The 26,941-nt window shown below is 31.6% G+C and overlaps 1 protein-coding gene and 1 long non-coding RNA gene across 2 annotated transcripts; one reads left to right on the top strand and one right to left on the bottom strand.

Annotated features, from left to right (window-relative positions):
* The first annotated feature begins 5,496 nt into the window (after positions 1-5,496).
* LOC133703336 (protein LIGHT-DEPENDENT SHORT HYPOCOTYLS 7-like) lies at positions 5,497-7,847 on the top strand. The gene is made up of 2 exons (XM_062127804.1): positions 5,497-6,166; positions 7,541-7,847. The coding sequence occupies exon 1, from the start codon at positions 5,601-5,603 to the stop codon at positions 6,129-6,131; it is 531 nt and encodes a 176-aa protein (XP_061983788.1). The 5' UTR covers positions 5,497-5,600; the 3' UTR covers positions 6,132-6,166; positions 7,541-7,847.
* Positions 7,848-12,634: 4,787 nt separating this feature from the next.
* LOC133702546 (uncharacterized) lies at positions 12,635-15,935 on the bottom strand. Its single transcript, XR_009843763.1, has 2 exons — positions 15,135-15,935; positions 12,635-13,226 (listed from the first exon to the last, which is right to left on the bottom strand). It is a non-coding gene; the product is annotated as an uncharacterized LOC133702546 (long non-coding RNA).
* Between the last annotated feature and the right edge of the window lie 11,006 nt (positions 15,936-26,941).

The raw sequence follows: 26,941 nt of genomic DNA, 5'->3' as shown, positions 1-26,941 counted from the left end.
AGGATGGTTTGCACCTGACAGAGAGCTATGACAAATCAATCTTCTATTAAGAGAAAGGTTTTGGGTAAGGAGAGCAATGAGGATCAAGAAAGTAATCCTCTGGCAGATATAATATCTCATATGCCTACGATGTCCATACAGTTTGAGAGAGAAGAATCAATAGGATATAAGGGAGAATCTTTCTCCTAGAAAACTAAGAATGTACAACCAGAAGTAACAGGCAATGATGAATAAGCGAACAAGCCTCCACCTGTTGTATGTACATAAGCACCTGCGCCTTATCATGATCCAGCTTACTTAATGTAAATGGTTCGAGCAGTAATGACGGGGATGCCAAGGATAATTGATACAGCTTCTTGAAATAGTGTGGTTACCCTAGTGCGTTGGGTGAAGTATATGAAAGATATGGGATGTGAAAAATTTCTGGGGAAAATTGTTGGAGTAGGATAGTGGGCAGGAGGAAACGGACATAACCAAATTGCAAGTAGATATCCAACATCCCAATTTAAGTTAGTTATTAGAATGTTTTTTATAAATGGGTTGTTTATTTCAATCACATGATTGTGGAGTAGGAAAAAAAAACAATGAAATGAAACAAGTTAACTTAGAAAATTTACTGAGTTATTGGCATCCATAAGGGATTGTTGAAGCTGTTGGCATTCATGAGGGATTGCCAAATTTATTGACATTTGTGAGGGATTGTTGGAGTTATAGGCATCTATGAGTGACTGCTAGAGTTATTGGCATCCCTGAAAGGTTGCTGGAGACAAAGGCATCCGTGTGGGATTGTCGAAATTGCGTCATCCACTTGGGTGGCAAAAAATATAAAACGACCATGAGGTTAAATGGATGGTTTGATGAATATAATGGGTAGCTTTATTTTTTATGAACCCTGGAATCAGTTAAGATAAATTATAATTACTAAGATTGTTTGAAATGCAATAAATATCCAAGAGAGTTTAATGGACCAATATATTTGATTGTTTTGCTATTTTGAATATTCTCATGTATAGATCATCTTTAGAATTTTCTTATTTGATTTCAGGATCCTCACAATCCTGGCAGGAGTAGTTGGACTAATATATCATCTTTTGTTATCTTAAACAATGAAAACATGTAATAATATAGTGTTGCTTGTATCTTGAGACTTACTTAAACTAAAGATATAAAACTAGATAGCATGTGATCATGTGTTTTATTTTGAGATGTTTTCTAATACACGTATTAGTATTTAAATATTAATTAAATAATGTTTTGATTATAAACTATGGGTGTCAATCACTATAATTAGAATTTGATAAAGAATGAAAGTATTGTGGGATGATGAGAATAAAGGAAACAATGCTTTATTATAGTGAGATTATGATCTAGGATGATTGGATCAGATTTATATTGATTTATGTGAGATTAATACAAGTGATGAAGGTTATGATTGTTACTTTTAAAGAGAGACTCTACTTAAATTTTGATAGAAATAAAAAAAAATAAGAAAAGAAAAGAACAAATCTTAAAAGGTAATTATTATAGTTAAAGTTACAAGATATAAAAGTATTACAAAAAAAATCCTCCAAATTCTTAAAAAATAAATGAATTTATGCTTTAGACAAATATGAAAATTTTAGGATGTTACAAATACTAAATACATTGAGGTGAAAATGGGTATAAAGTCGCTACACATGTGCTACATACATGCTAAAACATTCTTTGGCTAGCAAATCTAATACATAAACACTAATGTGATTTATTTTTCAGAAACTTCTACATTTGATGCATGAATACAAGTTGAAAATATCATTTTCCTAGTTATATTAGGACTCTACATTATTATTTAATATTTTCATTAATTAGTTAGATTGGTTTGTTATTATTTGAGGATAATATTTAGATTATTTTCAAAAGATTTTTTGGCTTCTAAAAGGCAGGATTACCGTGTAAAAAAGAGGAAAATGAGCATATTAGAGATGTCTCTCTCTCCCCTCTTCTCTAATTTCTCCTTAGAGTTTTTATCATGGTCCTATGTGGCTAAAATTTTGTAATTGATCAAAGGAAATGGAAGCCTCATAATCAATAAAATAGTGACATCTAATTTTTTTTATTGTTCAATTTATGCTTGAGTATCAGATGTTTTTATATGTCTATTTTCATGATTGTCTCGTTTAATTATTAGGAGGCCTACTAGTTTATTATCCATTCCAATTTACTACTAGGTTAGATATCAAATCTAATGATATCGATCTCTCAACTCTTAAGGCTACTACTAGATTAAACCTTTAGTGTTTGTCTTGTATTGTTTAGTAGTTTGGATTAATTAGATTGCTTGTTTTCTAATTAACTGTGACTAAAAAGAGATAAGAAAATAGTTTCAATGGTGAATACTTAAAGTCTGAATTGATATATATTTGCATCGATGATTAGTTGTGAAATTTTGATGATGGACATTGACTTATATTAAGGTTTTCTCTTTTGATTTATTTTGATACTTTAATTTGAATTAGACCAAGGTTTAGCTTAAAAACTTTTATGTTATACACAACCCTTATATCCTTGTTCACGTAGCATAAGATTAGGCTAAATACTCTCCGTGAGAACGATCTTTACTCATACCACTACATGTACTTTTAGGAGTATATGTTTTATATTTGGTTTCCTAGAACAACACACCAGTGCTCGTGCTTTACCACAAGGCCATGATATTTGTTTTTACAAAAAATGATGTTTAGGTGCTGAAATAAAGGAAAACAATGACATAAAAATATTGATCATGACAAACTTATAGCCCTGGTTAATCAGGATCAAGCCAACCCGAGATATCTTGCCAAATTCATGACCCAGATCATGAAATTCGAATAACCCGATAAAAAAAAGAGGATTATAAAGCACTTTTTTTATAATAAAAAAAAACACGTTAACTTTTTAAACTCATGACCCGAGTCATTAGACCCACAACACCTATTCAAACAAACCATGAAGTCCAATTCTCAATTAATCAAATGTTCTAGGATGAAATTGAAAAAAAAAATTAATTATACAAAAGGATTTAAAAAATATCAATTAAAAGAATGAGGATCAAAATTAAATTAAAAAATTAATTTATATTTAATTGAAAGGTTAAAATGAAAAAACAATCTAGTAAAAGAAAAAAATTAAAAAGAATAAGGATCAAAATTGACATAAAAAAATAAAAACAATATTGTAATTAAAGGGTGAAATTGAAAAGAATAATAACTTTTACAAAAGGGTCAAGGAAAAAATTAGAAATCAAAACAATGAGGACCAAGTTGAAACATATAATACCATCAATTTGAATTGAATGATGAAATTGAAAATCATTACAAAAATTACAAAAGGACAAAAGAAAAAAAGTAGAAATCCAAAGAATAAAGACCACATCAGAGAATATAATATTTAGTAAATTGAGATTGAATGATGAAATGAAAAACAAATAAAACTTATACAAATGAGTCAAATCAAAAATTAAAAATCAAAAGAATAAAAACTAAAGTTAAAATATGTCAATAACCAAGAGAGACAAGTAATAATTTTTAGGGGAAAAGAGAGAGAGAAGAAGGGGAAAAAAAGGCTTGTTAGAGCCAAACTGGATCACCAACAATGGCACACACTACACCAGCAGGAATAGAACACGACGGCTCTTCCAACGACACAGCGGAAAGATATTAATTTTTGGATGCCAGGAGGAATTGCTTGCGCCCCCAGGTGTCATAAACACGCACCCATCTTTTTGTTTTTTTATTTATCTAAACACAAAATTGTCCATAAGCTAACTTTGTAATTACAAAAAACTTTTGTTAAAAGCCAAAAACACTCCTAGGCTTAAATTTTTTATTTTAAAGGTAGTTTTGTAGTTTGACTGTGCATTTTAATTATTTCTTTTTATATATATTTGTGCAAATACCAAAATTCTTTTCAGCTTAAATTATAATAGCCAAAAAATAGTGTGAAAATATAAAAATACCATTTGATACCAAGTTAAATTTTTTTTCTTCCAAGGGTATTTGGATCATTTTATTATACAATCAAGATGAAAAAATACTTATTTATTCTTTTTCTATTTGATAATGAAAAATTAGCAATGAGAAAAGGCCTTAATGCCCTTGAAAGCTTGTTTTAAGATTTTTGAATTGAGAGCAAAAATATCATTAAACTGATCCAATGAATAGTGACAATACGGAGCTATAGTACCTCTGTAAAGGGGTTTTAGTTCTTTTTAATTTTTAATGTTAAAAATAATTTTTTAATATAATATTATAGTTTTAACTGTTAAAGAGTAAAACAATTTATATATTGGAACCTCACTTAATATCTTAAGTTTTTAACATGATTTTAGAGCCTCAATAGTCATAAGTTTAAATCTCATTATTCTTATTATATTTGATAAAATTAAGCACAAGAAAAGTGATAAGTCTATACAAGTTTCAAAACCAAAAGGTGAACACTTGACGGGGTATGGTAAAAAATAATGTAAATCATAATTTAAAATCTTACCTAACAACTAACTTTTGGGTTAAGATATTTTTTTTTACATTAATGAAAATTTATTTTTTAAAAATCAATTTAAAATTTTAGTACAAGTTAGTATTAAATTTAAGTTTCGAATCTAAAATGGATTTATTTACGAAAATATATTAATAGTTATAAAAAATTATTTTTAAAAATTATTTAATAGTTCAATTTTTTAAAATAGAATATTCTGATATTCATCAATGATAATTATAACTTCTTCATTAAGATGGTTTTTTAATCTAGATCTAGAACAAAAGCTAAACACCCAAGGAGCTCTCTTTTTTTTTTTTTGTAACGGGAAAAGTACTTTATGGTAGATATGTTTGATGAGATTCCAAGATTTTAATTTGTTATTTACATTTGAGAGGGAAAGCTGTATATGAGTACATTTTGTTTATTCTCATAATTGAGATTCTTGTTGCTGCAAATCTTTGTATATAAAAATAATAGAAAATTAAGAACCCACAATTGAAATCAAGAAACTCCTAATTTATTGACTAACTACTAAGACCTCATCAATATTTCAATAGAGATCATTAGTAAAGTTAATTAGTAAGAGAGAATAAGATTAAATCATATGAACAAGATTAATTACCCTACCTAGCTCGATCCTATCATGCACTGGGAGAGGCCATGGATCCCAGGTCCTATCTTCTTTTTTACTAGAAGGAGCAATGGCGTGCAAGCCCGTCCATCGGTAACGTGGGTTTATTTCTACCGGGCGGGCTACTTAGCTAGTAACCGATCTTAAACCATAGTGCTAATTAAGCTAATGTACCGGATAATCATTGCTTGGCTGATGGAAACACAATAATAGATACAAGGGAAAAAAGTATCACTTATTGCTAATAGTACCACTAAAGGAAGAAAATAATGTGATAGGAAGAAAAAGAGAAGCTAAAGCACTTTCATAGGACCCATAGCACGTCGCCTCATTGGTCCCATCTGATTTTGATTTTCATTATTTGTTTTTTCCTCTGCAAACTTCTCTCTCTTCTCCTTCCCCTCCTGAAATATATTCTTCATTCCTTTCTCATAACCTCAAAAAAGTTGCTTAAATTAACTCACTGTTTTTGGTGATGTCAAGCAACAAAGGGAAAGATATAGCAGAAGGTTCATCAAGAGCTGGTGCTAATGCTCCTGACCAGCAAAGTCCACCTCCTTTGAGTCGATACGAGTCGCAGAAAAGGCGCGATTGGAACACTTTTGGTCAGTACTTGAGGAACCAGAGGCCCCCAGTTGCATTATCACAGTGTAACGCAAACCAAGTGCTTGATTTTCTTCGATACCTCGATCAATTTGGCAAGACTAAGGTGCACTTACAAGGGTGTGTCTTTTTTGGACAGCCTGAGCCACCAGGGCCTTGTACTTGCCCACTTAAGCAAGCCTGGGGTAGCCTTGATGCTCTCATCGGCCGGCTTAGGGCTGCTTATGAAGAAAACGGTGGCTTGCCTGAGACAAACCCTTTTGCAAGTGGTGCTATTAGAGTATATCTACGAGAAGTGAGGGACTCTCAAGCCAAGGCAAGAGGAATTCCTTATAAGAAGAAGAAGAAGAAGAGGAATCCGACGAAAGCTAACGATGAGAGCTCAAGCTTTCATATGCAGTAAACTTGATTTACTGTGGTTTTCCCTAGAAAACAATGGTACTTGATTTAATTTTTCTCTTTGGTTAGCTTTTATTCAAAACGTTCGATCTAATAAAGACCAAATACAGCTAGTAATTGATCAATATTAATGATATAGATTCTCCAAGTTCTGCAGTAATCCGATTTAGTACATAAGAATTCATTAAAATTTCCAGCTAAGTGTCACGGTCAACATATGCAAGAACATGTGTAGGGAAAAAGAAAACAAAAAAAAAAAAAACAAAACTTTCTAATTATACGGTGTATATATCATAGTCCAACAACTTAGTACATTTCATTTCCCTCTTTCCTTAATGTTAAACCCTAGGCGAAGGGCTCCAAAACCCTAATCTGCATATATACTAGTTACTTCAAAGAGAAAGCACTTGGCATGTATTTTTTTTATATACTACAGTTGTTAGTTATCATTACCTGAAAATTATTGTCAAACATAAGATATACTATATACCTAGAGGATGGTGTAAAGATCTCCCTCTCCCTCTCTCTTGCAAATCAGTCTTGGCTCTTTTGGGATTCTGCACGATCTTGTGCCCGCCATGAACGGGCAACATTTGAGCATATTATATATATAAATATATGTAGTTGCACACGCATAGATGGAACAAATATATATAAATATATGTACACGACCACACACTCATCTTTGTCAGAATCTTAAGAAAATATATGATGATTGAAGGTATGAAGAGGGATAAACTAAATGCTTATTCTGTATCATTGTTTGTTGTTGTTTTTGTTGTCACTAACATCAGCTATATATTTAAGATCCTGTTGTATACGACACCATATAAAATGCTCATGTGCTGCTACATGTTATTATAGTGGCATCCTTTGTCCCTTCCTGGGATATTTAAACTCCGCATTATGTTAATGTTTTTTTTTCCTTGGTAATGCTAGCTAGCTACATGTAATTAATTGACCTTTGTACCTGAACCAGATCATGTTTTGTCAGCTTGGAGAAGTGATGTTTGACATTCTATTATATATTGCCCCACAATCCTTTGAAGCTAACAGTAATATGGGAGGGAGCATTTAGGGAGATTATCTCAATAATTGATCAAATGGGAGGTATCAACTTCCTTGATATAAAAATATTGATAGGGTTAATTAGATTACTTATTGAGTGTGGTCCTAGCTAGAAGTCATATAACGAGATTCACCTACGACCTTGTAGCTCAAGAATCTTGCTAGTGCATTGCTTAGCTTTTTGGCAGCTAATATTTCCAAAATCCTTTGCTGTAGACCCAAGATCACAAGAAGCATTTCTTTAATCAAAGTGCTTTCTTTTACCTAGCTTTGCTGGTAACCAATTATTATTATGCCTTGTCTAGTCTAGCAATTAACCTCCGAACTACTCTTGACCCTTTTCAGGCTCTTAAATTTTCAAGGCTTGCATAAGCGTGGCATTTGGGACCTCTATCAACTCTTCCTCGATCAGATTGAGTTATCGGTCTTCGAATCGCTCAAGCACTGTAATTTAGTTAGAATGAGAAAATGCATGAAGTCGGTCCAAGATCATAAAAACAAGGAGTGATTAAAGTGGGTAAGTTACGTTTTCTCATCCTTTTGTCCATTTCATATCAAAGCCTAGTCAAGTTTGTTGTCATGTACTGCTATCTGGATATGCATTATTGAAGCATAAGCACTACGGTATTGCAATTTTCTCATTTTGTTTTCTTATCAATATCTCTATCTAGCTAATATATAGAGCCTAGCTAGCATCCTACTAGAGCCCTTTTCACAAGAATATATTAATACTCTCATAGATTGTATTCAAAAATATCATTCTACTACACAAATTAGTAAGGTCCAACACGAAACACTTCTATCCTTGAACATTGTGTGTCCTTGTGGCTTTAGTTAAACATTATACAAGTTTGCTTAAGCTCCTCAACATTGAAACAAAAGTAGCACAATATTCAGGGTGGCTAGCCCTCCCCGTATCCCCCACTCGGGATAAAATGCAATGCCCCACATCTTAATAATGTGCTTTGGTTCTTCCATTTATCATTGGATTCCTCCTGGGAATCCATCCGCAATTAAATTTATTACTTTAATTTGTTTAATCAACAATTCTAACCTCCCTTCATTAAATACCATTGATTCAAATCCTTCTTTGCTTACAGAAAGCACGTCTAGCTAGCTAGTAGAACTATAATTAATGTTTGGAAACGATTAGCTGCACTATTAAAATTGAAGGTTTGGGAGGCCGGAAAAAATCGTCACTAAAAAGGTCTTTTTGTCGCCAAAACACATGTGACGAACGTTTAACCCAGATGTATTAGTTACCTTATCCAAGCTAGCTACAAGGGCGCCAGTTTTTTTTTTCTTTCTCTAATCCAGTTGGAGGTTTGTAGAAATATACAAAATAAGTAGCTCTTTTCCAAATCCCTCTTCCTTATCCCTAATCTCAAGATTAGATATCTTAATGAAAAGTTTAAATGCTAACCATTAGGAAGTCCTATTGGAGCCAAAGATTTGTATTTTAAGCATCTTCATATTGAAGTGGATTTGGTAAATGATAGTGCGAAATGACGGGAAAAAATCTATATAATAGATTCCAACTTGTTGTGGTTTAGGCTTGTGGTCATACTGCTCTTTGTATCTTACAATAGAATAAATAAAAGGGTGATTCCTTTTTCCTTCTAGTGCTAGCTAATCAGCACTTCAGTACCATACACTAAGATATATATAAGTATTTGAATTATGTTTGGTTAGTATTTTAAGATAAAATAAGCGGATATCAAAAAAGAAAAAAACATGTTTTGTTTAAAAGATAAAAATATAAAATAAATTTATCTCTAAAACAATTTTAGAATGAATTTATGTACGTTTATTTATCCTTTTTATTCTGAAACAATAACCTAACTTTACCTTGTTATTTCCTTCTTCAAGCTTCAATTCAATGAGATTTTAGAAGGATTTAAAAACCAATGCATAGGTTTTAGTCTTGTATAAATCACTGTAGCTTTTCTTGATCCCCTTGCCGCCTAGTTTAACCGCACATATTGGAGCTATTATGATGTCCATCACAGAACACTTCAAGTCTAGAGTTGTAATAATGTGAAACTCAAAGACAGATTTTTATATCTTCAACAGTGCACACCATGCCACTCCCTCACACATCTTTACCTTAGAGTCAAATTAATATGTGAAAAAAAAAATGACAGTAAGCAAAACTCGAACTCCTAGGCTAATTTCTAGGTCAAAAGGCCCTGATCATGGCATCCTATACCCACTAGAACAATGAACAGTTTGAGTTAAAATCCCAAGTGATTAGGAGTTCTTTGTTTAATAAAGAACAATGCTCAATGTGGAAAGAATTCATATTTAGGAGAGATTATTGTACCTACATCTGTGAGTGAATGCAATGTTAACTGCTAGGAGTCGAGAAAGCCAGAGATGGATCCCATTATCCAAACCAATTTACACTTTATATTCTTACATCCATGATCAAGAAAACTTTGCGTTTTTAGCCCTTAAAGTTTAGGGAAAAAACGTGTAGGCTTTCAGAAATGCATGAAACTTATAGGCAGAGTTGCCATGCCATTATCCTACCTAGAGTCCACTAGGATAACTTACAAAGGGCTCTAATCTATGCTAATAATTAAATTTAGGAAAATTTATAATTTTCGCATGTTAGACTTTATGCACTAGTCAATTACATTAGAATATAAAATCTTCAGGTCCTAATCATAGGTTTCCTAACACGAAAACAACAAGAAAAAGAATTAAAAAAGACTATAAAATTTTGAATTAATGTGAACAGTTTTTAAGGATAGAACATGAGTAAAAGTAAGATTTTTATATTCAGAAAAGGAAAAGGAAAAGACTTACTCCACCTTTCTTTATAATCCAATTAATTTTAATTAATATAAAGTCATTTCAAATACCTTCACAGTTTAACATTTTGAATTTAGATAATTATTTAATATGATTTTATCATTTCAGTGGTCAATTAATGACCACAAATCCAATTCCTACTCTTCTCAGTTTTCATTTAATTAAATTAAATTAAATTTCAACACAAAGTAGAGTGAATTTGTATAAATTTTAAATTGAAAGGTTTTTATTTGAAAAAATATGTTAGAGAAATGATATAAATTATTTTAAGAACTCACCTATTACCTTTTTAGATAGAAATGGTTATTTGTTATAATAAGAAAATTTTTTAACCAGATTAGATTTGAGTAAAACTTAAGGGTAAAATGTCAGGTTACGGGTTGGGTATAGATATTGATTTACCCGACCTAACCTGAAATAAATAAATTATTTTAAATTTTGAAAAAATTAAATATACACCAAACTAATTATTTACTAAATAGTTGTAAATTATAGTATTTAGATTTAGGTTATAGGTTATGGTTGCTTGATGCTTACTAGAAATCCAATCCTATCAAGTTTGAAGGGTTTAATTTTGAGTGTGAATATTATAAAACCTGAACCATGAATATGTATTTTCATCCCTATTTGTTTATCATGTATACCTTCTTTCCATCTCATTATATATCTGAAAAATGATAAAAATGCCTCTTTATTTTTTGGTGATAAAGTTAAAAAAAAATTATCAAAGGTTAGCTTAATTAGGTGACCGGTGAGATCTTTGTAGTCTGGTTTATGTTTGGTGATTTATTTACATTCTATTTTTTTTTTTTTTTGCAAAAAAAGTATTTTCACAAACATATCTGCATTTAATTACTTTTATTTATAAAAACATCTTAAATTCCTGTCTCAATAAAGGCGAGGGTTGATGGTCAAAGCCTCAATTTGGGATTCATTTTCTATTGTGTCTACCTTGTAAGTAGTACTTGCGTAAAAGTACTCCTTTGCATGCATGTGCACGGATGACTTGATAAAGAAATTAAAACACTAATGCCAAACTCCAATCGAAAAAAATGGCCAAAAAGAGCTGGTACGCACCTCTTAATTATTAGGAATTCTGCGACGTTCACCTGACCCAATTTGTACTTCTAATCCAATTTATACGAACCCTTAATTGGAATGTGGGTTGAAAATCAAAACTACCTTTTAGGAGTTTCTTTCAATCTATTTCGTTAAAATTTAAAAGTATTTTTTTGCTTTATATAAATTTTTATTATTGTTTTTAGATTGTTTTAATATATTTTGTTAGAAATAAATTTAAAAAAAATAAAAAAAATTATTATTTTAATATTTTTTTAAAAAATAAATATTTTAAAAAATAACCGTAATTTTTCAGATGCACAAGCTGTTGGACTCAGGACTACACCATCAAACTAAGTTGCCAGAGAATCTACTTCTTGTTAATTAAATCCATTTCACGAGTTTACTTAAATGAATTAAAAGCTAGTTGAGTTCTGTTCTTGCACTTGAGTTGGGGTGAGAAACACCAGATTCGTGCAGATGCGGACCGTCCCCAGGCCGGTGCTTTGATACAGTGGGAAAGCTCTAATCACCGACGCATAAGATACAAAACCACGCAACTGGGCTATCAATTTGTTCGGTGAAGAATGACACTGCAGTCTCGATCATGGAATATTAAATGCAATATCTTCGAACGTGCTTGTGATTTGTGTTCATCGTCTGATAGTGATCTTACCTCCAGACAAGACAACAATGCTAAACGCATGCTTTCCCATTTTCATAATTAATTGATAAGTTCTAATTTCGACCCAGAACTTTTCCTTCAAATAATTCAGCCTGTAATCCATGACCTCGGATTGAAGGGAATGGCATGCGTGTGCTCGGATTATTTTCCCAGAAATTCAAATACTTCGGCGGCCACCTTCGAGAACTGAAGGCCAAGGGGCACGCGGAAATTGAGGGTATATCTTTCAAGAATCCTGATCTCAGTACTCAGTGTTCATCATCATCTCGTTCGTAGCTTCCCTAGTCCTATATAATTCAAAAGGAAAAGGAAATGAAGAGGAGAACTTTCAAAGTACTGCTTTGGAGGGCCATGAAAGGAAAGCCGCCTCCCTGTCTCTCTCTCTTTTTCAACAAAACGTTTGGTGATACATGTGTATCATTCCAGGATTAAGTTCATCAAGGCCCACTATTCACTCGACCTGCCACTGTGCCGACAAGGAAAAGAAAACAAATAAAATGCGTGTTTGTCCATGTTTCATTCACATTCTCAAGGCAAAATCAGGATCTCCGCCATTTTCTGCGCAAAAAACTAAATAAAAAAGAAATAAGGAGGTACTCGAAAAGGTCATCAATGAAAATTTGGAAAGATTTAAAGTTGGGAGGGCTTGATAAAGAAAGCCGTACGATTCATTTGTCTTATGTGGCGGTAGAGAGAGAGAGAGATACATGCAAGGTAAGCCGTATGTGGCCAATTTTGGTCTGATGGAGTTGATGGGAATGGCGGCTGCAACATGAGCAGAATTATAATACCATTGTCAACCATGCTTTTGACATGGAAAGATATATCAAGAAATATCAGTGAGATGTTAACAGTTTTGTCCATGTTAAGGAAACAAATTTGAACAAACACTTTCGGAAAGTAGTATTATTGGCTCAAAGGTTCCAGATTCCACTGCTTTAAATACAGCTCAAAACTTTTACGAGAAAGATAATCCTGCTGTCTGCTATCAAACTTACAATAGTGGAGCTTTTGGCCCATCATCTGCAGAGCCTTGAATACATTCACCATTTGATTTCTGCAAAATATAAAAGAAACGACTGGTAAGAATGATTAGAGACTGGATGAATTGCACAAGAGTTAGGACATATAGAGAGGTACAAGACTAGGTCATCATCTTTTTCTAAGAACTGCTATAAGTCGACGAGTGATCTTCATCAAATTTTACTCTGTGCTAGTAAACAATTTTAAACATGTCAGCTTCCCTTTTAAAACAATAGCACAAATTGTTGAAGAAAGAGTTTAGCAAATGTAAACTGTAGCATAGCCTCTAATAATGTTAGACACCAGCTGCTGATCAAATTAACTATCAAAATTACTTGCCAGAGCATAAAGTGATTTCTTCTGGGCATAATTAATCCATATATATTGTCGCTAATGCGGTCCAATGTCCCAAACATCTATATATGGCTGCAAAACGGCACTACCTCCCTGCATTCATAATGAGAAATAAAACCCTTTTACAGGTACTTGAATGATAGAGAAGGTTGATACAACGAACTCTCTGAAAAACCAACCAGGATTTCCTAGCTACAGAAGTATCAGAAATCCCACCCCAACCCCAACACACAAATAAATAAATAAAACAAAGGGCATCAGGGAGGATCGCTGGCTAGCAGAGCTCTGGCTACAGTGAGAAGATGCCTTTGAGTAGCTTGTTTGGCTGCAGAATGAAGTAATAACACTCAGCTCCATCCTCTAAAATCCATTGGTGAAATACATAAGCTTACTCATGACATCAATTTTACCCGTTTGGCATTGTGTTAGCTTCTACTTTTCAAATTGCTTTTGGGCTTTAAAAAAGCATCAAATTTCAATAATTTTGATATTGTGTTGTCAAAAATTAAAAATAAATATGAAAAAAAATATCATTTTGATAAATTTTTAATTGAAAAATACTTTTCATTAGCACCCTGCATTACTAAACATACACTTAAGTATGGCCAACAGCAATCCCCTGGCTCCACTTTCCAAAATAATACAAGCTGTTGAATTTATGGAAATACCCAGATAAAGATGAATGCACCCAAAACCTTCTCCAGGAACCCAGACTGTGAAAATAGCATGTAGTAAACACGTTCATATGCAGGAACAAAATGCACATAAGATGCAATGAAAGAGGGCTAGAGGAGCCGACTCATGAAAGCTGTTTCGAAACCCATGTTCATCTATCTCTCCTTCGTTAGAAGAACCCTTAATAATAATAACAACAACAATATATACAACAGTTATGAGGTTCACAAAGACAAGAATGACAAAGTCTTTCATACTTCTGGAAATATTCCATACTGCTAGTGAAATTTTATCTTTGCAAGAAAAACTCTCAGATGTCACTGAAGGATAGATTGATTGTTTCGATGAAGGATGGTAGTATTTATCAGTTCCAAGTGTTGGACATAATCTGACAGGCCCTATCTCAAAATTAGTATATCCTATCTCATTGTACACATACTATTAGAAGAGTACCCCTAATATGACCCAGATTTCGAAGATCTGAGATTAACAGAAGCGTTAAAGTCATAATAAAATAGATACATATAAATCGCTCCCTTAAGAAAGAAGCAAGTGTAATCAGAACACGCATGCAGATGCATACTCAAGATTATAAAAACATCTCAAGAAATTGAAGTCAAAACCATGTTTGAAGTTAAAATCATCACTTATTAAGTACAGAACCGATGATGTATTTTTGTTATTTTCCATGTTTAGCTACAGCTAGCTAGACCTCTTCCCGTTTTCTTTTGAAAGTCAAATTAACTAGGAGCAAAATTCAGAGAGCAAAAATTAGTTTATAAAGTGACTTTCAACACCCCCTGCCCTCACCAGCTCCCCTACAAAAAAATCAAAAGAAGGGAGTAGAACTACCAAATGCATGTAAATGAGACATTGAAAATAAGAAATGGAAGTGCATAAACTTAACGATATGATCCTCATAAATAATTGCAGAAATAACTCGCAGACACGCTTTAAAGAAAATGTCAACGTGAAATACATTATAATTGACAGGAAATTACAGCATAAACTTAACATCTGGTTCTCATTTCTGAAGTTTTGACAGTACAAAATTTGAAGTAAGGTCACAAATGTAATTCTTCAAAACATATTTGCCAAAACAAGGCCTAACAAAATTCTCAAAGCGCAAGAAATTTAGGTTTGGAGTGACACAATGGAGCATCATAAATAGATTCATAAAAATCTTTAAGCAAAGGCTCTTAGGCCTTAGAACCTACCATGAAAAACATTTATTAGGAAACTTGCATGATTGATCCAATCTAATATATGAACTTAGCACTTGCTCGAAAACAAAAATATATGAATCAGCAGAATTAAAAGTTATACCTGTTCCACTGTTCAAATAGGGTTCATTTGTACCACAAAAACCATTATCAGAGTTGGTTCCACTGCATGATATGTTGAACAAATACGAAAAAAATCCGTTGAATCCAGATAATAATGCCAGTAGAATAAAAAATCAGAAAGTAGCAGGGGAAAACATGAAACTAGAGCAGGATGAAAGAAAAAAATGAATTTAAAAGCTTTGAAGTACAGCTAGTACCTTGACTATCCCATGATTTATGTATGCAGAGAATAAAGGACCTCAAATTGTAATACAGGATCTCAAGACTATATCTCATTACAATGAAACAAACAGGTCAATAACAGAAAAGGATGCACAGAAAAGGTTATCTTACAAGGGAGTCACATCTGAATGCATTGCTAAGTGTTGCACCCATGCATTTGATCTCAACATCCTCCATTCTCTTTCCATCCATGGACAACCAAATCTCTGTTACAGAGAGCGAGAAAATGTGCCAGAGCAGCAGGACCTATCATCTACTCCAACAAAATAACAATTATAGTAACTATAACAATGATATCATTGATTTGCATCTGAAACCCTAACTGTAAGGGCACCATTGAAGAGGTTCTCCATGTTAAGCAACTGCAGCGACTAACAAAATCAGTCGAATTGGAGAAAGCATGAGAAGTAGAAATTCAAAAAAAAATTGGAAAACCTGCAGATAAAGAAATGAAAATTGTGAGAAAATTCAAAGGTAACAGCTTTTACCTTGTAAGAATATTATAAGAAGAAGAAGAAGAAGAAGAAGAAGAAGAGCAGTTCATTTTGTTTGTGAACAATCGAGCCTTGAGACATTAAACATTATATGAATTATTGGTTTTGCTTGGTCTTGAGTTGATACAAATAATTTATCTTGAGATAATATCTCGATTAAAATATTTTGATTTTAAAATCTTTTTTTGTTTGCCAAACATGGCCTTAATGTTAAATAAATTTTCAAAAAATTTTGGAAGATTATCTTGCAATTAATTTTGAGTTCCTCATATTTTTTACCCTTGTATATTTAATATTTGGAAGTGTGGCCTACACTTGAAGTTTTTTTTTTGGTATTAGGTAAATCAGTTTCCTTCCATAAAAAACAATTCTTTGAAAAATACAATTTTATTTTAAATTGCATATGGTCAAGTCTCTCAAAAATAAAAATAAAAATTATATTTTCATAAATAATAAAAATAAAAAAAAATACAATGCATGATTTAGCATCTTTAAATACAAAAATTCAAGAAAATAGATTTGTTGATATATTTGCATGTATTTTTAGATTTAATAACTATTTTATGAAATTCATGAGAACTTAGTCTACATTAAAAAAATAAAAAAAATTATTTTGTTTGTTCGAATATTAAGAATTACAAACTTATATCTTAGTAAATTAGGTTTTAACCTGAAAAGATAAAAACTTCCTTATTGAAAAGGACTTTTATTAAAAACCTTAGATAGACTAACGGTTAGAAAACATAATAATATCTTAGTTTATATGAGACAAGTAAACAATACAGTTTACTCTATGTAAGATGTACTAGGGATGATGTGTTCTTTCTATACAGAATTATTCTCCTTATCCAGACTCTGAGATTAGTTAGAGTTCTTAGTGATCAAAATATTAGGTAATGACTCCATCTTTTTTTAACTGATAAAGATCAAGAATTTCTTATTTTTTCTACTCATCACCATAAAAGATCCTACTCTAGGAAGATAATCATCATAACGTCGCACATGTGTGACAAGTCTCATTAGAATTGACAACATTGTACTTTCCCATAGTCATTGCTTTGTTATTTATATCATCTGATATGTATTATGTGTGTCCTGCTTGCAAATCAAACCTCATCAATTCTATAATTGTTAAAATCAACCCAAGACTTATTATCATTAGTAGATTTGATTTTGCTAATTTTTCTCTTTTGTTTAAAGAAGCAAAAAGGAGCTTAAATTTTGGATTTTAAGGTGTTTAAAGGATCAACTTAATTTTACACTTAAAACAAAAGGTACACACATGATCAAATTGATAATATCGAAAAAATAAATTCTAAATCATAATTTTCTATTAGAGAATTTGTAATACTTAATACCTAAAAAACTCTAAATCATGCCTAGGTAGATGATTTCTTGCTAGACCCGCACATATTTGTTTAGAAAGAAAAAATGTTTTTCTCTCTCCCCTATTAACCCTTATATAACCCATTTTCTCATTCTTCTAAAATTAGAACAAACAAAACCCATGTCAATCGAGGCTACTCGCTGCTTCCTTTCATCAGCCTGTTGCTTCTAGTCTTGTAAAAGGGATTAAAATCTCTTACTCTCTTTTGTCTCCCTTTATTCTCTTTTAAGGTCATAATGGTTCCTCTTATCTTTTAACCTCTTCTTTTCTCTCTTTTTTTTTTTTGCATTTTCTCACCTTTTTTTTCAGTCTTCTTTCCTTATCCCTCTCTTATTTGTCCCGGGAAGAAAAAAGAAAGAATATGCAAAAACCTAAAACAATCTTTTAAAGCCATTGAACCATCCAAGAGCTTAAAAGGCAAAAACATAATTAAACTATTAGAATGCTTAGTGTTGTGAGTCTATAACCACATTAATTTCACCACATCATTTAGCTTTTTTGTTAATGTTAATTACTTATATACAAAAAAAAAACATGGGAATTATTATGGGCTTCACTATTCAACTCCATTTTTTTTAATTCAACCTTTTTTTTCATCCCTTTTTTTTGTTTCAATTTCATTTTTTTTTCTCAATCTCATTCTTAAACGTTTTAACACTAATTTGGGTTGCCTTTGTACTATCCATGCCAATTGAATCACGTTAATACAACTTTTCACATGGTTTGATTTTATACCTAAGTTGGGCGAGGAGTCAGGTTGAGAGGTTTTTTTCCTATCAATTTCATCCTTTTTTGCTTAATTTTATCTTTAGACATTTTTTTTCAATCGGCTAGGTTGTCTTTGGACTGATCAAGTTGACTTGGTCATATCAAGGCAACTCTTATACGGTTTAATTTTAAACTTGGGTTAGACAAGAAGTTGGATTGAGACGTTTTTATTTCAATTCTATCCTTTCTTTTTTTTTTCTCAATTTTATTCTTAAACTTTTTTTACCAATCGGCCAAGATGCCTTTGGACTGGCCAAGTCGACTAGAAACATCTAAATAACTCTCACATAGTTTAATTTTAAACCTAGGTAAAGCAATAAGTTGAATAAAAAAAATATAAGGTTATCCCGCTAAGTTGGGTTTAATAAAAATGTCAAATTGTTCTTTATAGCCTGTGTCGCACGTGTGTATGTGGAGTTATGGTGTTGGGATTAAGGAGTTGCCACATAGTTGTTTGGTTCAGGGTCACTAGGAGACCCAAATGGACTAGTCTTATATGAAATTCTAAGGTAAATGACTTGTTGTGGTTAGGAAAGGTATTAACACCCCTAACATTATTAAAAATTATAAGGTATTAGACCCATGTAGACTGGTCTTATATGAAATTTTAAGGTAAGGGACTGATTGTGGTTAAAAAAGGTATTAACATCGTTGAATCAGGTTTAATAAAAATGTCATATTATTCTTTATGGCCTGTGTCGCACATGTGCATGTGGAATTGTAGCATCAGGATTAAGGAGTCACTACCTAGTTGTTTAGTTTAAGGTCACTAGGAGACTTGGATGAATTAGTCTTATATGAAATTCTAAGGTAGGGGACTGGTTGTGGCTATGGAAGGTATTAGCACCCCTAGCGCACCTTACCTTGAGGTAATCTGCTTTGTGTGGTCTAGATATGGCTTAAATGTATTGATGGGTTCATAACTGATGATCCATCTATAACTTAAAATAAAGATTTATTCACATGAATAAATCTAGCATTTTGAATTCATTATGAGCTTGTATGCCCAGATAAATTATTGTGGGAAGAACTCATGTAGGTGCCTTGACAAGGTTCACCTATTCTGAAAGACAAAAAAAAAATTTCCACAATTCGTAAATTGTGATGAAAAATACTTCCAATTAAAATTGGTGAATACCCGAAATAATTCTAGAAATTTTCTAATCAACTTCTGGTTTTAAATGTCAGCCTATTTGTAGGTCCAATATTTATACCAGAATGTTAACCATTAATTCTCAAGGATTAAATTTTTTAGGGGTTATTGAAATATTGGCTAAGTTCTCATAGATTCAATAAATTAGTTATTAAATCTAAAAGTGCATGCAAAGATATTAATTTATCTTTTGAATTTCTTTGTTTACTTTTATGTGGTGAGTGATTTTGCTTTGGATCAAATATCACAATTAGAAAAATTTTAAAGAAGTTGGTGAGTTTTTGAAGAAAACCACTAACTAAATATGACATGACTCCATTTATCTTCTTACATCCTTAAAAATTAATGTATGAATGTTTTTTCTTTGGATGCAATAACTGATGATACATTTAGGGAATTTATAAAGAACAAGGGGTGTTTTTCCTTTCTAATATATCAAAAAAAATATTGGTAAATATTAAAGTTTTGTAAAAATCATAGTTCTCACCTGTAATATTTTTAAAAACTATCGTTAGGAAATGTGATATTTTAAAGAATACACACAAATGAACTTGCACAACAACCGCAGCAAAAAAAAAAACAAAAAATGAAAGAAACAATGAATGAATGAGACCTTAGAGGCATACCGATGACAACACCTTTAATACCATCACTTGCCATTAGGTGATGCATGTGGTAACTCTAGTCACCTTTGGTAACCCTTTTTAATGTTACTGAATTCATCTTCCTAAGAAATAAGAAATAAGGAATATAACTTATTTTTACCCCATCTTTCCAATATATTTTAAAAAATCAAAATTGAAAAAATAAGAAATAATGAGCAAAATGGCAATTGAGCAGAGAAATAAGGATCAAAATAAATATAAAAATTTAATTCCTTTTCCAAAATAATTGTGACTTTAAAATATTAATAAGAGATGGGATCAGAGAATTGAGAGATAAAAGTTTTTTAGATAAGGGATAAGAAGAGGTAGGAAAGATAAGCAAAACATGAGTTATAAATAGACTTAAAAAAAAAAGAGAAAAAAAAAAAGCTTTATTATGTAAAAGGGTTCTATTCATGAAAAGTAAAAACTTTGGTGGTTTTTTAAAATATAAATAAAAAATTTTCTTCTTTATATCAAAAAAGCAACTTATAGATGGTATAATCCTTAAAAAGATTATATTCACAATAGATTAAAACTTTGTAGTTTTTGAAAAGATAAAGTTTTATTTTTGAAGAATTAATCCAAGAAAGGAAAAATCCTTAATAAGGTTTCATCCTCGTAAAGTTTAAACTTTCTTATTTTTCATATAAAAAAAATATGAACACTTTCTTGTAAAAATATTACTTGGTCATTTTTTATGAATATTTAGATCTTGCGATGTGTTCCACCCTACCATTATGTGGTTGTTTGGTATTGTGGCTGCGGGTGAGGTTCACCCGCAGTCACAGTTTTTCTTATTTGGTTAAGCAAAAAACACAATTTATTTTGTAAGACCTACCATTTATTAAGGTTGTGCTGCAGGTTTACCAAAAACTGTATTTTGTTGCTTCTTGTACGCGGAGAAATCACTGAACAGTGAAGCCATGCTCCACTGTTCAAGTGAACAGTGGAGCATGCCTCTAATGCACAGTGGAGCATGCCTCCATTGTTCACGTGCCTGCCGGACCGGCTCCGGTCCAAAGCTAAAAATATATTGAACCGGTTCCGACCCAGTAAAAAAATTATTTTTTATTTTTAATTGTATTTTATTCGAAAAACTAGTGTTAAACATTATTCAATGACACTAAATAAATTAGACGGAAATCGATTGATGACGTAGCATTTGTAGAATTTGATCGCAATCCTAATTTTGTTTCGGATTATATTTTACCTAATGTTGTTGCGCTCTTAAGAAACCAAGAAAACTGTAGTCCAAGTTGGATGTATTTCATACGTGATGGAATTGTAGATAGTTTAATGGAACAATAAAAAATAGTTTATATAAAGTATTATTTATTTCATGATGTAATAGCAATAGTTAAATCTACAATATTTAAATTAAAAACCATCAATATATATATATATATATATAACCTCAATTTGAAAAATATTTTTTTAACTAAACACATAAACTATTTTTTGTTCAACCTCAAATTCAACCACAATTTTAACCAAATATATATAAATACCAAACCAACCTCAACTAAAAGTACTTTTTTATAAAATAACTTTTTTCAAACCACAACCACAACAGCTACCGCAGTACTAAACACACTATGATTAGACTTATTTTGAGTCATGGTGACCCTATAAAGGCTCATTAAATGTGAGTGGTAACCTTTAAACCCATTTTAGGCATAATTAAGTAAAATAAGTTTTAAACTCAATTTATCATCCACCATACTTTTGTGTCCAATGCTTGTATTTTAAAAGTGAGAATTAGGCTTTATCACTAGACCAAGTTTAAAATCATTGTTTTAGGTTATAGTAATCATGTACCCTAAATTCATACATGTCAATTTAGGCAAAATTTCTTATAATTACACAATATGTATTTTTATCATTTAAAATAAAAACATAATGTAACTTACCTTAAGTGGAATGCTTTAAGATTATTCTTATCTTCTCTTTAGCATAATCATGCTCTTAACAAGAAATTTGAAGATTAGTTAAGGTTTCTAATTACTATAAAACTAGGTGGAGACTTTCATATTTAATTTTACCTTATTGAATCTAAATAATTAAGACCGATGACATGTTCCTTGCAAAAGAATGATGACTATATTAGGGACTTAGTAAAGGCTAGGTTTTGTTTGCATGTTTAAGAATAATTTACTTAATTGTGCTTTTTTATGTTTTGCACCTAAATTATTTAATTAAATGTTCCATTTGTCTATTTATATGCTTTCATTTCATGCATTTTTTTATATGGACTTGTGCCCATGCACACACTAAACTTCTTTGCACACACATTGCCTTAAGTTAGTATTCGAAATTGTGGTGTCTCGATATGGCTTCACCCTAGACTAACTCTCATGAAACCTCAAACTCTCATCAAAAGTTAAGAAGGTCACGATTAGTAGTCGATGTGAATTTTCATGGTCTATACTTTTTTCACCCTATAAGCTCGAGTTTGACTTTTAAGGTTTGTTTAGCAATAAAGAAACCTTTGAGACCATTAGGTTAGCCAACCTATCTATATATAATGGCTAGAACCTTCTCCTATGATGTCTCATTATAATATCATTGGGTAAGCTTGATGAGCATAAAATTTCATAAGATAGGTGACAAGATGATTGAAATGGTAAGGTGTACTCAATAACAATTTTAAACAGGGTATAAACAATAAAAAATAGAGAGGGATTGTTTGAGTAAGAAGATTTCAATATGGAATATCTAATATAAAACATTTGTATTCTATTATCAAAGCAGGTAAACTCTTGAAAAAAAAACAAGAAGAAGCAAAAATGACATCACAAGAAGCTTAATAATTATAAGCTTTTGATACTTACTAGTAGTTTAGACGATAGGATGATGCCTTGGAATGAGCAAGAAAATACCATGACTTCATAGCTTACTATTGAACCATTTTGTATATTACTTTGTTTTTTAATGAATAAAATTTTTAAAGTTTTCTTCTCAATTCATATAGGTTAAGGCTTGGAATGTTTTTCATATTTTTTGAATAAAGAAAAGTCATTTCTTAATATCTATATTTATACAAGATAATTTTGAGTTTTTTTATAATAAAAAAAGAGAAACAAACACAAAGTACAATTTAGAAGCTCAATTCTTTTCAAAATCCTACATAAAAGGAAGTTATGGAAGATAAAGAGGGAACTCAAGTCGGGTTGAATCAGATCAACTCTTTGAAGGATGAAATGACTCGGCTAACTAACTTGTTAAATTAGACTATTCACTCTAAATAGCTTGATGAAAGACCTTCATAAAAAAAGTCCACTACAACAATATCATCCTTTTGCCCTCCTATATTGGACAAAACAACTTATCTAATTCTTCCACTCCATCCTCTTATGCATCTTCATGAGAAAAGTACTTTAAATGCATATTTAATTAATCATAACTTGTCGTTTGTTTCTTCAAGATCATTAAAGGTCCCTACTGTCATGCTAAAAAATCCATCACAAACTACTAGTGCAATTTTGTGATATGATGCACTCTCTCCTCAAGGGCAAACATATCTATCATTATTTTAGCATGGTCCAAACCATAAAGAAAAATGCCACGAGTCATCTTCTTTTCCAGTTCCCTTTATTAACATCTTATAAATGTATATTGGATAACACCTCAACCACTTAAACCTTTCCAACCACCTTTTCCAAAATAGTATACTAAGAATTTTAAGCATGAGTACCATGTAAGAGTTGTAGGGTATTTTATTGATAATTGTTGAGGCTTTAAGAAGTAGATTAACAACCTGATCAGACATGAACGATTATCATTTGAAGAGAGAAAATGGTGTGTACAAAATAACCATAAAAGGACAAGAGACCATTAGAAAAGAAGACTTGTATGATCTTTTTTCTGTTGATGAAATGAATCATGCACTAAATGTTAGCATTTCTAGAAAATTCAAAGGCATTGAATTTATTAAGCATACAGAAGCTAATGTTTAGAGACCCACCTTAAAGTGTACTACAATAAAAGGATTAAATTTATTCATGATAAAAAAAAAACTATTAATCCATTACTTTTAATAAAGCTTGGTTGGACCTACTCTTAACTAGTATATAGGGTTGGATAGCTTTAAAATAAAATATATAGACAACTCTTGTAGATACCATTTTTAAATAGATTGGACTTAACTTAAAGGTGACTTTGAGTAAGTTTGACTTTTAAAGAATGGAGAAAATAAATAATGAATTAATCAAGGAATATACTCTAAGGTTTCACGAAATGGTAGCACAAACTTACCCCTTTCTATCCAAGAAAAGAACTCACCTCCATTTTTATTGACACTTTAATGCCTTTATACTATGAGTACTTGATTGATAATTCATCAACTTATTTTATGGATGCACAAACTCATCATTGTTTACCAATAGCTTATGGATACTAGACACATCATCCCATTCATGATGAATCTCATATCGTAGGTGGTATAATTCAATGTGAAGTGTGAATATCATAATGGGATTGTAAGCCATTTAATTGAAGACCATAAGAATTTCAGGTATCAAGTTTGAAAGTTGGTCAGCAGGGCTATGTTTCATTTGTGAAGAATAATCGTACATATCATATCATCGCCAGTCCATCAATGACATAGTAAGTGATCAACTAGGATGATGATGAAAGAGGTGTTTGATGTATGGCACCAAGTTATAAATGTTTGGCAAATCCAAACTAATATGATATGGAATGAGGGTTATGTTGTCAACCCAATTTTATTATTTAATTTTATGAACTAAGTCATCAAAAAATTTATTTTTCTTAGATTTTTTTATATGTTTTAGGGTTATGTTTTTTTATGACCATATTGCATTTTTAATCAATTTTGTCTTTGTTTTCTTAGTCTAATTGCTCTTTTCAAATCAAGAGATATTTTTGTGAAAGTAATAATAAATTCATGAGTCAAATTCCAAGACATGTCATGTTAATTTTAAGAGAAAATCTTTCTTTTTATGAATCCCAAAATCTCATAAACTTAAAAGGTATAGTCCACATTATCTTTTCTTTTTGAATTCCTAAAATGTATTGCCTTTTTTTAATAATCCTTAGAAAGGTGAATTCTTACTTCGAACTCTCTTCTTGAACCTTGTAATGCCCTTTTCACTCTCAACAAACCTTTAAAGAAAAAATCTTGCTTGAAATAATTCAGTGAAAACTAAATGATTTGATGACTTATAATGATAAATAGTATGCATTCAAGTCATGATCCTATCATTTATTCTCTAAGGTTAACCTCATAGTTTTTCTAATTAATAATATTTGAACAAGGCTAAGACTTTTCGATATAAACAAGCTTGAGTTTAAGATAAAGAAAGATCATTTTTGTTATACCTTTAACAAACAAAAGTTTATTCATTATTGTCCTCTTTTTAGCCTTAAATATCTTTTTTTGATAATAACTTAGAACAAGATCACCCCTCACATTGGGGGTATGTTTTAGAAGCTCTTGGACAATCAATGCAATTCTCCAAATAAAAAAGAAATGGAAAATATGAAAGGGATAAAAGTGTTGCAAGAGAGAGCAAAAAACAAAAAATATTAAAAAAATGAATACTTTCTTATAAATATTATTTGGTTATTTTTTTGTGAATATTTAGGTCTTACAATACATTCAACCCTACTATTGTGAGCAAACTTGGGTTCAGTTAATGTTATTCCACAAATATCTATTAAGTGCAAGTGGTGACTTTTAAGCCTATTTTAGGTATAATCAAGTAAAACAAATTTTAAACCCAATTTATCATTCTCCATCTTTTCAGGTCCAACACATGTGTTTTAAAAGTGAGGATTAAATCTTGTTGCTAGGCCAAGTTCCAAATTATTGTCTTAAGTTTTAGCATTCCTTTATTCTAAATTTATACATGTCAGTTTAGGTAAAATACTTTGCAAGAGCATAATATGTATTTTTATCATTTAAAAATAAACACAAGAAAACTTACCTTAGGTAATATGATTTATAATGATTTTTATCTTTACTTTAACATAACCAACTGTGGCTATTCTTTTTTTCTTTTCTCTCTCATGTTTTGGTTATTGTCTAAGCCTATCTGTGTGTATTTCTTAAAATACCACACTTCTCAACTGTGGATTTTTTAAATATCGTAGGTGGGAACTGAGGTCATTTCCAAGTTGTAGCAAAACCAATTTGACACGACCCCATCTCTCCTTTTCCATGTAGCAAAACCACTTGAAGATCTCAATCCTGCTATTAGGAAAGGACAGCACTAGGCAGTAGGAACAAATTTCATTATGTTTCAAGCATCAAAGAATGGATCCAGCACTTCAATTTAGCTTATTGAACATCAAGCATCAGCTGCAACTTATCTTTCTGCGGAGTGTCTGCATTGAGAGAATGCAGATCCATTCATACTGTATATGCAGCTAACTTATCCAAGTCCTTAACGTGTCGCTCTTGTTCACCAAACATTCTTACTGCAACCGTATACGATCCACGTTTTCAGCTGGAATGAAGTATAGCTCACACTGAAGATCCACATTCAGACTCAAGATCATACCCTGACTTGAAATTTTATTCACCAGACTGCTATGGCGATGAAAAATGTGCAGACTGCAAAGCTATTTACAAGGAATTACTACCAAATTATGCTTATGGGGTTGAGATGCAAACAATGGCTAATTGAAGCCCTAAATAGCTGAAATGCAATGGTGATTCATATGAAAGGCAAAACAACCCAATTATTTTCAAGAGCCTCTCTAACTTAGCCAGAGTTAACACGAGAACAAGGAACATGTCTAGACAAACAGCAATGTGTCCAATGCCATGTCATAGCTCCCGCAAGGTGTGCCCTATCAAGAATCCCATACAACTATCATCCAATCGGTGCATTATTGATGAAGTGATGAAACTACTGGGAAACAAACGAGAGGGAGGAGCTCCCAAAGAGAAGATCCTACGAATTGGGGAATAAGACACTGCCACTATTTGATATAACAAGTACGGGAAATGAAAGGCAGGGCGAGCAACAGAAGCCTGCCTCGACGCGTAAAGCCTGGAAAGGGCTTTTAATGATGACTTGCCAGTAGTGTTCCATCATTTTCCAAGTTTATGGAATATGTTTCGAGTTGCACGTTGTCTACAACTTTAGC

The sequence above is a fragment of the Populus nigra genome, chromosome 9, assembly GCF_951802175.1.
Source record: "Populus nigra chromosome 9, ddPopNigr1.1, whole genome shotgun sequence".
Classification (NCBI taxonomy): domain Eukaryota; kingdom Viridiplantae; phylum Streptophyta; class Magnoliopsida; order Malpighiales; family Salicaceae; genus Populus; species Populus nigra.
This window is presented reverse-complemented; position numbering and strand designations above follow the sequence as displayed.

Bases quoted from the DNA above. Each gene is read 5' to 3' on its own strand.
- LOC133703336 (XM_062127804.1), top strand. From the start codon at position 5,601: ATGTCAAGCAACAAAGGGAAAGATATAGCAGAAGGTTCATCAAGAGCT.